Below are 13,943 nucleotides of genomic sequence, written 5' to 3' on the forward strand. Positions count from 1 at the left end.
CAGTATCAGAGGTCGTATAGGAGAGGGGAGACAGGGAAGGAAATGGCAATGAATTAAGATGAAAAGACCAGGTTGTGAAAAAGCCTTGCATGCCAAGTTAACGAATCTGAACTCTAGCCTTAACACAGTAGAGTAACATGCTCACATTGGGTATTTTTAGAATAATGTGGCAATGTGGAAAATGAAGAAAGAGAGAGAGAAACAGCACGTGTGTCTGTGTGTGTGTGTGTAAGTGAAGACAGAAAGATTTGTTCTCCGATTACTACTGCAGGACAAGGTAAGAGCCTGAGAGGATGGGAGACAGGAATGGGTTAGGAGGACAGGCATTTCTAAGGTTCAGTAGGCTTATGACTGAATGTCTAAGAGAAGAGCGGGGAGGAGAGAAGAGGAAACAGAAGTAAATTGTAGGCAACTGGGTAATGTTAAATAAATCAATAAACATGGGAGGGGGAGACAGCAAAATGAATATATTCCACTCTAAAATAAAGTCGATTTTTAAATGTCTGTGAGACATCAAAGTGGAGATAAAAAGTAGGCACTTGGAGAGACCTGAAACTTACCACTAGATTTTGGAATCATTGATCAATGCTGACTGCAGCCATGAAAATGAATAAATGTGTTCAGGAGAATATATAATGAGAAAAGGTCCAAGGTCTGAACCCCAAGAGAACATGAACATTTAAAGGCTTTAAAACTACCATAGCAGATAGGATACAGGCCTTCATATTAGCTATACTGGAAAGCTACTCAAAATTTCAGAATACTGCTACTACTCAGCATTTGTCCCGGGTTGTTTTTTGTTTTGAAAACCGCTTAAAGCCCAAGTTAAAAGCCAAAAAGTTAAGTCAGTTCCAGGATTAAATGATCATGGCTTTGTATCAACGAGAAGTTGTTAAAAAGGAACTAGAAATAATGGAAGCCCAGAAAAAGTGAGTTGGCCAAGGTCACAAAGTTTCTTAATACTTAAGACAAAAATAAAAGTCAATGCTGTTCCTACCCACTATTCACCAGAATTGGCTCAAGTTTTTCATTCTCCAGCAATCAAAACCAATCGATTTTTTTTTTTTTTGGCCGTGCCGTGCAGCTTGCAAGATCTTAATTCCCTGACCAATGATTGAACCCAGGCCCGGTGGTGAAAGTGCCCACTGGACTGCCAAAGAATTCCCAAAATCCAATCTTTAACGATAAAAATTTACTGGCTGTTGACAATTTAAAAAATAATAATAATGGCTCACAAGGCTAAAGGATACTTCTTAAACGTTAGAAAGCAATGCAGGTTGCAAATGTGATTAGTTTTATGGAAACCAATACAGATTTACCTGCTACAACTTCTGCTTTGCTTCATTCAGCATTGTAATTTCTTTTTCTTTTTTCTTTTTTTTGGCAGTACGCAGGCCTCTCACTGTTGTGGCCTCTCCCGTTGCAGAGCACAGGCTCCGGACGCGCAGGCTCAGCGGCCATGGCTCACGGGCCCAGCCACTCCGCAACATGTGGGATCTTCCCAGACTGGGGCACAAACCCGTGTCCCCTGCATCAGCAGGCAGACCCTCAACCACTGCGCCACCAGGGACGCCCCAGCATTGTAATTTCTTAAATGTGTTTACTTAGAAAAATTTCAGCTAAAAAAATTTAAAAAGGAATGAAATACTGATACATACTACAACATGGATGAACCTTGAAAACATGCTAAGTGAAAGAAGTCAGGCACCAAAAGCTGTATTGTATGATTCCATTTATATGAAATGTCCAGAATAGGTGAATCCATAGAGAAAGTAGCTACACAGGTGCCCGGGGCTGAGGGAGTAGGGACAGAGAGGGACTGCTAAAGGGTAGAGGGTTTCTTCTTCGGATGATGAAAAAGTTCTGGAGTTAGAAAGTGGTGATAGTTGCACAACTTTGTGAATGTTAAAACCACTGAATTGTACATTTGAAAAGGTGAATTTTATATGTGATTTGTACCTCAAAAAAATGAAGCATTTTGGGCTTCCCTGGTGGTGCAGTGGTTGAGAGTCCACCTGCCGATGCAGGGGACATGGGTTCGTGCCCCAGTCCAGGAGGATCCCACATGCCGTGGAACTGCTGGGCCCATGAGCCATGGCCGCTGAGCCTGCACATCTGTAGCCTGTGCTCTGCAGCGGGAGAGGCCATGGCAGCGAGAAGCCCGCGTACAGAAGAAAAAAAAAAAAAAAAAAGAAGCATTTTGATTTTCCTTTCATATTCAGTAAGATTTTAGCATTTTTTCTATGAAGTGGAGACTGGAATAGCAAAAGAAAGTGAAATCATCTGTATTACTTGATTATTTTTAGTTTGTAACAGTTTGTATATTGACTTTTTAGTAATGACTATATATCCATGAATTACACTTCTAAAGGAAAAAAAACTCTTTCAAATTAAAAGACTGCATTTGAAGTGTCTGTGGTCCAAGCGAAGAAGTGCTGACTCATGTTACAGTTTTAGCACTGCTCAAATATCTTCCTAGAGTTTGATATGTCTAACCTGGAATAACATTCTTCTCCCCCCACCCTGCGTTTCTACTTATCTTTCAAAATTCAGCTCAAATGTCATCCCCCTAAAAACCTCTTTCCCTAAACCAAACTTGGAGGGTTTCCCTATCCAGAATGTCACATCTTCGGTGTTCCCACTGATGCTTTTGTTTTCTATATATGAGAAACTACTGGCTTTATGTATGATATTAGTTCTACCACATTCTACCCAACTTTGCACTGAAGCCAAGCATATATTAGGCCATTGTTTCTGCAAGGTGCACACTAAAATCATCTGGCGATCTTAAGACAAAACATAACAAAAGGGGCTTCCCTGGTGGTGCAGTGGTTGAGAGTCCGCCTGCCAATGCAGGGGACACGGGTTCGTGCCCCGGTCCAGGAAGATCCCACATGCCGCGGAGCAGCTGGGCCCATGAGCCATGGCCGCTGAGCCTGCGCGTCCGGAGCCTGTGCTCTGCAACAGGAGAGGCCACAACAGTGAGAGGCCTGCGTACCGAAAAAATAAAAAATAACAAATAACAAAAAAAATTCTGGGGCTGGCAACTATCAAATTTATAAACACCCAGATAATTCTGATGCACTATCAAAACTAACTGCTCAGATTATAGACCAGTATTCACAGAAAATATCTTCTACTTCCTACCACTCAAGACATCAGCAGCCTGCCCAGTTAAACTAAGGGAAGATTCTGATAAGAAATAGGCAAGGTTTGGCCAAGTGTTCACTGACCTCTAATCACGGTCAGCTCAGCAGCAGGAACCTGAACGGAGATTGCAGCACTTTTAGTTTAACCCTTATCTGAACCACAACAATAAAGACAGGGTAGACAGAGTACTTCATTCAGGGGGAAAAAAAATTTACTTAATGGGAATAGCTCTTTTACAGCTAAAGGTAAGAAACTTCAAGCTTTATAGCTGTAAATCACTGTGCCTCCAACTCCAACTGTGAAAAGAAATGACTTTTTAAAAAAAGCCAAAGCAAGAACTGCAGTGCAAATGTAGGGGGAATTTTACTGGAAAGCACTTTTCCTTATTCTCTCTAAATACAAGTGAGGAAATTAAGTAGGTACAAATACCCTCTGCTTAGTGGAAAACACAAAATTCAAATTAATATATAAACAAGTGTAAGATAATTCTATCTTTAGGCTTACTGACTGAAAAACATCTTGTTTAAAACTCACATTAGAGTCGTTATGGTCTGATGCAGTGATACCTCAAATGTATTTTCCACCTGCTCTTTAGTTCCTTCTCACTGGAACCCCGAACTTCCCCAATTCCAGGGACCCAGGAGAGCAGGAGAGGAATATGCCACCTCAGAGAGGCAGTCCATCTTAAGGTAAACTACATTACTAAACATGACTCACACAAAAGCCTGTAATTAAACTACAATAAGACACTATCCACCACACATAATGGATCTCTGGAATATATTATGCATTCATGCTCTCTCCCTCTCTCTCTCTCCCTCTCCTCCCAGCTTTCATATCTACTATTCCCTGTGTCCACTCTCCCCCTTGCTCTTCAAATTTAAAAACACTCCTCAATAGATATTGATACCTTTCCTCAGACTATGGTAAACCCCAGATATTCCTTCTTTTATAACACACCTCACTGTAATTTCTTGTTTCACAACTCTATTTTTCACCAGACAGGGATGCCTATCTTTTTTACTGGCTTAGTGAATACATACTATGCATTCAATAAATGTCCATTTAATTGAACTGAAACATGTTTTATGAATGGATAATAAAAAGGCAGACAAATCACAATGTTATGGAAGATTGAAATTTGGCCTTGGGCTCTTACTAGTTTACTAAAGCCACTTTTGCCCCTGCTCCACAGTAAGGGGGTAAAGGGGATGGTAATCCCAATGGTCCTTAAAGGTCACTAAAAACACAGTGACTTTACAGCAATAACATTTTCCTTAGTATAAACTATAAAGAAATCTTAGAAAGCTCTAAAGAAATAAAAAGCACCCATAGTCTCAAGACAAAGATAACATTTGTTAGATTTCTTTCTAGTATCTTCTCCACTACAGTGCCTTCAGTCACTGGATTGTAAAGACTTTAAAAATAAAAACTGATTTGCCCAAAACAGACCAAACCTCTGACAGTGACATATTGTGATGGTATTGAAAACTAAAGGAGTATGAAAATATGAAGAGGAAAAAGCCAATTAAAAAAAAAAAGCAAAATATGTCAACATTAGATTCTGAAACCAATGCCTAAAAGTACTTCAAATTATAGCCTAATCCTAATTATTCAGAAACAGCTGAGTTACAGGCCAACTCAGAACTATAAAAATTTCTATGCCTAAGTATCCCTAGGGGATTTTAGAATAGCTACATCCAGGATTTTAACAAACATACAATGCCCTGAATAGTGCGGTGTAGCTCTTGGAAAAATGGATAATAAAGAATGCTTTCTGGGCTTCCCTGGTGGCGCAGTGGTTGGGAGTCCGCCTGCCGATGCAGGGGACACGGGTTCGTGCCCTGGTCTGGGAGGATCCCACATGCTGCAGAGCGGCTGGGCCCATGAGCCATGGCCGCTGAGCCTGCGCATCCGGAGCCTGTGCCCCACAACGGGAGAGACCAAAGCAGTGAGAGGCCCACATACCGAAGGGGAAAAAAAGTTGCTAAGATTTTAGCTTAAGTTAACTGATTCCCTATTATTCATCTCCTAATTTGTATATATCCATGTTGATGTCCTTCATACATTACACTTCTTTCATATAGGAAAAAAAAGAATTCTTATTTCTTGATGTAACATTGCTACATATATTATGCCTTTCAGATCTATTTCATTTTTAGAAAGTAAAATTATATAATATAGTAATTAGGCACCCACATCAGAACTTTGATGACTACAACCATAATGTCCAAAGCTCCTGCTTAATGCCATCCTCATTTCCTTGGTTCTGCTATTTATTTCTACAGTGCTTATGCATCAATGTTCATGATAGCACATTCAAATGTATGTTCAGAATCCATACTACTTGAATCTGAAGTGTGTAAGTTATTTTCTTCTTAAATCCATTTACACACAGGTAAACCAAAACACTAGGTACAGCATAGGGAAAAAAGCAAAGATACTGACTTGCAGGCGAGGAATCTTTGTCATCCAATTTCTTTGGCCTACAGTCTCCTAATCAGAGAAGGAAAAGGATAGTGTTCTCTACTGTATATGGCTGTAAGTCATCACAAGTGTGGGAAAAAACTCAATTTCTACAAAGCAAATGCATAATATTTCTGAATCATTAGTATGCTGGATACTCAGAAGTACTTAATAATTTGACAAATCTCAACTTCTATTGTGTGAGAGCTGATTAATCTGGACTGAAGAAAGTGCTTGACAAAGAAGAGCTTAAAAAACAGCACTCGACTCAATTTTTAACCTACTTTCAGTTATGCCTAATTCCATAATCAAAACATTAGGTAGTATATTAAACAATATCCATATAGCCTGAAAGTTTAATCACTACCAAAAGTAGTTCAGGGATTCTTAACCTGGAATCCGTGGAGACCAAGGGGATTCACAAATAAGCTTGTCAAGAATCTGAATCCCCAGAAGTCATATGCAAAAAGTATGGTTTATTGTACTAGGAAGAAGGTCAGAAAATTCTTAAATTGGAACAACAACCAAAAGAGCTAAAAACTACACTGTTTCTACTCAAGTTTTTACTATATGAGTTTATCTGCTTCCTAAGAATGTTTTAATTACGATTTATAACAAGTCCATCTTCATCATAGTAAGTTTTCATGCCATTTTTTTTAAAATGGAAAAAAAACCATTATGAGCCAAAGATTCTCAGGGCTTAAAAAAAGGGTCAGTTTTCTGAATCGCTTTTCTTACTAAAAACTACTTTATGTACCAAATACGTATCAAATGAGTGGCTTTTATATGGTGATAAGAGGGACTTCCCTGGTGGTGCAGTGGTTAAGAATCCTCCTGCCAGGCTTCCCTGGTGGCACAGTGGTTGAGAGTCCGCCTGCCGATGCAGGGGACACAGGTTCATGCCCTGGTCCGGGCAGATCCCACATGCCTCGGAGAGGCTAGGCCCGTGAATTATGGCCGCTGAGCCTGCGCGTCCGGAGCCTGTGCTCCGCAACGGGAGAGGCCACAACAGTGAGAGGCCCACGCACCGCAACAAAGAGTAGCTCCCACTCGCCACAACTAGAGAGAGCCTGCGTGCAGCAACAAAGACCCAACGCAGCCAAAGATAAATAAATAAAATAAATTTATTATAAATAAACTATAATTTTAAAAATCTGTATATTTTAAAATAAAAATTATTAAAGTAAAAAACAACTCAAGACTCAGTCTGCTCATAACAGGTTTTTAAGAGTTTGAAACTAAACCTCACCAAACAGAAAATAAATTGTAGGGAAGACTGGTGAAATTCTAATTTCAGAAGGTTGGTTTGCTAGGTTTTAATCAAATAAGTCAACTGCTTGAGTAAGTTAACTGTTTCCTAAGCCTATATTTTATTGACTTCATGATTAATTTTGAGAAGAAAATTAAAGGAATGTCATTCTGTCAGTGTAACATGTAAAGCTGAAATAAATTTGTTTTTGACCAAGCCACACTACAGATTTCATTTATTTGTTCGCAAAATACTCCGGTTCTTTATGACAGATAGATTAAGGAGGATCTCTTATTTTAGGTGGCTTTCAACTTATGTGACTTCAAGCTTTAATTGCTCTGTCACTTTTAGAGACTAAAAGAGGTTTTGCCCAGGAAAAAAGAGAGAAAAAAAAATCCTATAATTCTAGCTAAACACTAACTGACAAGATTCAGTGTAACTCATACACGTGCAAAATATCACTATGTATAAGACCATTCATTGCAGCACTGTTTGTATAGCAAAATAAGGGGAACAATCTAATAGTTATCAATATGCAATTAGTTAAATTAAGGCCTAACCACAAGGTTCCACAAAACAGCTCTTTAGAAAATTAGTCACCTCAAAGACATAGGTGGGGGCAAGGGGAGGAATCAGGTACAGCATTTACTTGGGGAGGAGGGGAATAGGCCTAACATATATGCACTAAGTCTCCCTGGTCTTTTGGAAAGAAAATACAATAAAAGTTGTGGCTGTCTGGGGAGGGAAACTGGAATGCTGAAGGACAGATGAGTCTTAATTTTCCTCTATGTACCCTTTAGAACCTTTCAAAGGTGCTCTATGTATTTCCTAGTCAACAAAATAAAAGATTGATTTGTTTTGTTTTTAACTAATTTATGGGTAGAATTAGAAACATTTAGCTCAGGCACAGATTCAGATAGAATCTACTGAGCAGTAACAATGTCAAATTATACAGAATAACACTCCTGAAACCTTCTTTCAAAGAGACTGAAGCTCATTCATTCATTCAATCAGTATTTCAGGGCTGAGACATTAGATTTGTGGATTATGTGTTCTAGGCATTTGAGCAATGCCCAAGTCATCCAAGAATTCCTGCTTTCATGGAGCTTTAGTGGGAGTAGAGATAAACAGTAAATAATATAACTTTGAGTAATGATATGTGCTATAAAGAAGAGACAAAATAGGGGCTAAAGAGCAACAATGGGGGAGGAGGGAGGACTGTGTTTTAGGACAGTTAAGGTAAACCTCTCTGAGAACATGACATGTGAGCCAAGAACTGAACATTATGACAAAGCAAGCAACGCAATAAACAGAAGGAAAGCCCTGTGACTGGAACATGCGTAGCCTCTTATAGGTCAGGGTACAGCAGAGCAACAGTGTGGCTGCAATGGAGTGACCCAAGGGGAGAAGTGTGGGAGATGATCTCAGAGGTAGGCAGATCCCAGATGGATGGAAGGCCTTGTAGCTAGGAGGGAAAAAAATCAAGATTTTAAGTGTGCTGCAGAACCTCTGTGGAGTTCTGAGCGTAACAAGATCTATGTTTTTAAAAGTAACACTTGGGCTTCCCTGGTGGCGCAGTGGTTGAGAATCCACCTGCCGATGCAGGGGACACGGGTTCGTGCCCCGGTCCGGGAAGATCCCACATGCCGCGGAGCGGCTGGGCCCATGAGCCATGGCCGCTGAGCCTGTGCGTCCGGAGCCTGCGCTCCTTAATGGGAGAGGCCACAACAGTGGTAACAAATAATGGAACTGAACAGTGGTTTCAGAGAGATTGGGAAATGTGTCTGATTCAGGATATAATTTGAAAAATAGAGCCCACAGAATTTGCTCCTGTATTAGAAATGGGAATCTGAGTGGGATAGCAACTGGGTGAATAGTAATTCAAAAAATCATCTTTATGTGTATGGTTACAGTTGTTAAGGTACTTTGACATATATTACGTCATTCCATAATAACAAGAGGCAGGGGAAGGTCACACTGGGTCAAGATCCAAGTTCTGCCTCCTGCCAGTTTTAAGACCCTAGGAAAGTCCTTTGAATGGGTTTCTAGCCTATATAATGTATCGTCTACTTCACAAGACTTCTGCAGGTACCAAGTGGTTGAAGAATTTTGCAAATGTAAATAATGCCCATTTTGAGGTAGAAAGCATCACACTGTCCAATGAGAGATGGTACATTCCCATCATTCATTCAGGACAGTAGTGCTACCCCATTATATTCCACTGCCACCACTATTATATTCCACACAGAACCTTGTACTGTAGTTGACAGAGAAGAGACAAGCTTTTTTTTTTTTTTTTTTTAAGATGTTGGGGGTAGGAGTTTATTAAATTTTTTTTTTTTTTTCTGTGTTGGGTCTTCGTTTCTGTGCGAGGGCTTTCTCTAGTTGTGGCAAGCGGGGGCCACTCTTCATCGCGGTGCGTGGGGCCTCTCACTATCGCAGCCTCTCCCGTTGCGCACACACACATCAGACACGCAGGCTCAGTGGTTGTGGCTCACGGGCCTAGTTGCTCCGCGGCATGCGGGATCCTCCCAGACCGGGGCTCAAACCCGTGTCCCCTGCATTAGCAGGCAGACTCTCAACCACTGCACCACCAGGGAAGCCCGAGACAAGCCTCTTTTTAAAAATTCTGATATAAAAAATAAACATTTTCACAGATTATGGAAAAGCCTACATAATATAAGCACAGGCACTAAAAAAAAAAAATAGTATAATCTTTTAATCCTTCCTAGGGACTGGAGAAAACAGTTCTTTTTGCTATAAATGGCATTAAGGTAAAACCACCGAACTCTTACAAAATAATACCCAAATCAAGGGACCTTTCATTAGAGAGATGTTATCAACAAGACTGTAAAATTAAGAGTATATATGAGTTATCACTGTCTTGTTCTAAATAGCAAAATGCAAAAACCTGGTGTAAACTTAATTATTGTGTGCCAAATGAACTGAATTATGAGGACTTCAACTTACTGCTTCAAGTCATATCTATAAGTTTATATACAAGGTCCCACAGAATTTATTTTTCCATCTAAGACTTTCATATTATTGCAGAATATCTCCAGCATTAAGCAAAAATGGAAAAATATATGTAAAGTCTTTAATTCATTATTTATTTTGGAGAATTATCTTGAATGTCAATGTGTACTAGGTACTTAGTCGATAACCTGAATAACAGTAAATAAAAATCCAAGGATATCTGATGTATAGCTCTATCTTCCACCCCTCATTTTCAAGTGGGGCCTCAATAAACATGACCACTGGAGCCATGTGATTGTATTACAACCACATTGTTAAGCACCCTCCAACAAACAGCCATTAAACTGCCTTGGACGGAGTCGAAGACAAATCTTTAACGCAACAAATGAAGGTTTTACACAACACTATGAAGGTTCACATCATTAGACTCCAGCGCACAATGACAATCTGTTCTACTTGCTAAAACTTGCTACTTTACAAAACACGTCTTATTTCTCTAAATTAAGCACCTTTAGGTCAGACACACCCCCATCTCAGATATATTTCATTGAAATCGCACTACACAATACACCATCCTTCAATCACTTAGCATGCATCTCCCCCCAAACTTTAAGGACAAACTAGATTAAATACACGTTCAGAGTTACAGCAAACAAAATGATGCTGCAATTTAGATACTTTAACTCGTATATTGAGCAACACAGAGGTTCAACTAATTTCCTTCACTAAAATTGACAAAAAAACCTAAAGGTTTTGTCTTCGTGGACTGCAAGAAACATTTCACGTCTGAGGACTTGATATTTATGTAAAGAGTTAACAAAATCAAGATGAATTTTTCATGGTTCCATTGGTACTTGTCAAAGTACATATTCATGAAGAGCTGAAAAACGGTATTTATAATTTAAAGCGCACAAAATCGAGAGGCAAAAGGTTTCACAAGGTCCCCCGTACCTGTACTTCACCTCCTCCCCCAATCCCCGGCTCGGTCTCGTGTTTGAACTATTTCCTCTAAACAGAAACAGTCCTAAAAGAGTTTACCAACTAGAGTAAACTCACTTCGCGGAGACAACGAGCGGAAACGCATTTAAAGAAGAGGAGATCGCGGAAGCGAGGGCGGTGGGGCGCGGAGCCCCCACGTTCCCCGAACCCAAGCAGCCAGGGGCGAGCATGTGCCGGCGGCTGCAGGACGCGCGGCCCTCCCGGAGCCGCCTCCCGTGGCACAGGGCCCCGCCCGGCCTCACCCTCCCGGTTCATTCATTCTGAACCTGCGGCTGCCGCACCCCTGCGCTCCCGCCCGGGCCGAGACACGGATCCGAGGCCGAGGAACCGGGTCGGGCCACAACCCCCGCCTACAGTCCGGGCCCTGCCGCGATTCCCGCGCGCCCGCGGCCTCCGCTCGAGGGTGGTCTGAGAGGCCGCGGAGGCCCGCTCCCCAAACCAGAGTCCCGCAAGCCCGGGGCCCCACCCTCCGCCAGGGCGCGGGCCAGGCCTTCCCCGCTCGCGGGCCGACCGCCTGGAAGCCCCCGATCCCCGCTACCGGGCTGCCCCACTGCGGCCGGAAGTCTCCCCGGCGCCCCCTCCCCAGCGCCCGACTTCCCTCGCCGCCGCGACCAGACCCTCTCCGCGCTGCCTCGGGCCTCCCAGCGCGGGCCGCGGGCTGGAGGAAGCGAGGGGCCGCTCCGCCCGGTCCGCTGAGAGGGCAAGAGCAGAGCGAGTAGCCAGAAGCGGGCCCGGGCGGTTACCTTGATAATCCTGCGGGGCAGCCCGGCCATCTTGTCAGATCCCGAGTTCGGCCTCTGGTCTCGTCTCCGGCTCCGCTCGCCTCACGCACGAGTGGAAGTCCCGGGCTCCACTTCCGGGGGACGTTGCCGCGCCCGCCGCCGCCGCGCCGAGGCCCCCCGGGAAATGTAGTCCCTGCTCGGGCGCGGGCGGGCTTCCCTCGGACCTGGCCCCCTCCCCCGCGCTCCCCGCCCCAGCCGCGGCCTCAGGGTGGCGGAAGTGACGCGTTGCGGCGGGGCAGGGACTTGGGAGAGGCGGTGCGGAGCGGCGCGGAGCGGCGCGGAGCAGCACAGAGCCCCGTCGCTAGTGGCCGATCTTTCTGCGCGCTGGTGGGACTGAGTGGTCTGCGACCAGCAGGCCTCTTATCTGCGGCCACGCCCGCGCCGATGGGCGACGTAACAGAAGCCCGGCCGCAGACGTAGCCCATTCATTCATTCGTTCGTTCGTTCATTCAACGCTACTGCAGGGCGCGCGGTCGGGGCTGGCGCTGGTCAAACAACTGAGGTCAGGTTGATCCGCGAGCTCCTTCCTCACAAGTAGGGGAAGACCGAAAGTCAGTAGCAAAGCTCCCAACTGTGGGTCTCGAAAGTTATCTAGGAAAAGCCTAGCTAGAATTTTGATGTTTAAATTTCGCATAAATCGGGTGTCTTTGACACACCCCTTAGACCAGGGAAAGCTAAAAGGGTTTGGAGAGAGTTGGGGGCGGGAAAAAAGAATGGCCTCTGAACGCCTGGCCCTAGTGGTTGACTCGCGGATTGGAGAGCTGGAGGAATGACCCAGGAGAGGATTAGAGATCCCAGTGTAATCCCTAAAAGAGGGATTACCTTTAAAGTGCGGGGCCCTAAAAGAGGATTAGAGTGAGGGTGCCCGGAAATGGGATTGTTGGGGAAGCATTTCCTAACATCCTGATGATTGATTGCTTGTTCTGTAATGGGCTTTTTGCGAGAATTATTTTACTTTATCGTCATAGCAATCTTAAAGTGCTTCCTCCACTTTACAAATGAGGCTCGGAGACATTCACTTTTTCCAAGGTTATGAGGGAAATGGAGCTGTTTTGTTCCCAGGCAGGTCTGCTAAAACGTGGACCCCTTAACTCCTTAGCCACGGTGTTTCTTAGACAGTAGATGGTGAATAAAGATGTGCCAGATGCTATGTTAGTGGATGAGAATACAAAGAGGCTGACCCTAGGGAATTCCCTGGCGGTCAAGTGGTTAGGTCTCAGGGCTTTCATTGCTGCGGCCGGGGTCCAGTCGCCGGTCGGGGCATTAAGATCCCGCAATCCGCGCCAGGTGGCCAAAACTCAAAACAAAAAAGAGGCTGACCCTGCCTTCCAGGAACTTAGAGTCCAGCGGAGAAGAGAGACTAGTGAACAATAATTACAATCCAGTGTGTTAAGGGCCATAATAGAGATTCCTCCAAGGTGCTATTTGAGCCCAAGAGAGGCATTAATTGCTTGAGAAGTCAGAGAAGGCTTCTCAAAGGAGAAGTGGCATCCTAAAGGATGAGTAAGAATCTAACTGACCTGGTGGGGGGAGCATGCCAGGCCTAGAAAAAAGACTGTGAAATGGCATTGAGCTATAAGAAAAAAAAAAAAAAGTACATTAAAGAAATGGAGAATATGAATGCAAGAAACCTAGTAAGAGTAATAAGAGAAAACATTATCATTAGTACAATGCTAAATAATTACATGGATTATCTCATTTAATGATAAAGTATATAAGGTAGGCTTTCTTATTATTGTTGCTTTTCAGATGAGAAACCAAGCCTCAGAGGCAATAATGAGAACTTCAAATAACCAGAAGTATGAAATGAGTGGTTCTGTATTTAGAAGAATCTGGGAAAGTAAATGACATTGGAGAAAGATACTTCCAGAATATTTTAGAGAGGGTCCGGAACCCGCCCTGATAGGAAGAAAGGCAGAGTGAATATGGGGTTAGAAGGGTACTAGTCCAGTTAGCTGTTGCATAACAATTCAGCTCCAATTTAGTGCTTAAAAGAACAATAATAATTTTGTTTAGCTCTTGAATCTGCAATTTAGGCAGGGCTTGGCAGGAAAAGCACATCTCTGCTCCATGCTGTGTCAGCCTGGGCAGCTTGACTGGGACCAGAAGCACTTCTAGGATGGCTCACATAGCAGGCAAGTTGGTACAGACTGTTAGTTCCTCTCCAAGTGGGCCTCTCCCTGGAGCAACTTGGGCTTCCTCACTGCATGGTGGCTGGCTGGGTTCCAAGAACGAGTGTTCTAGCAGGCAAAAGTGGAAGCTGAGTCACCTTTTTCGACCCAACCTTGGAAGTCATGTAGCATCACTCCCACCGTAATCTA

General features: G+C 43.3%; 1 protein-coding gene across 1 annotated transcript in view; it reads right to left on the reverse strand.

Annotated features, from left to right (window-relative positions):
- The window catches only part of UBE2N (ubiquitin conjugating enzyme E2 N), a 37,000-nt gene extending 25,173 nt beyond the window's left edge, over positions 1-11,827 (reverse strand). Inside the window, exon 1 of the mRNA XM_059081247.2 lies at positions 11,584-11,827. Coding sequence (XP_058937230.1) covers positions 11,584-11,613 — 30 coding nt within the window. The 5' untranslated portion in view covers positions 11,614-11,827. The remainder of the gene's footprint in view (positions 1-11,583) is intronic.
- Between the last annotated feature and the right edge of the window lie 2,116 nt (positions 11,828-13,943).

Source organism: Kogia breviceps, chromosome 12, assembly GCF_026419965.1.
Source record: "Kogia breviceps isolate mKogBre1 chromosome 12, mKogBre1 haplotype 1, whole genome shotgun sequence".
Lineage (NCBI taxonomy): Eukaryota > Metazoa > Chordata > Mammalia > Artiodactyla > Physeteridae > Kogia > Kogia breviceps.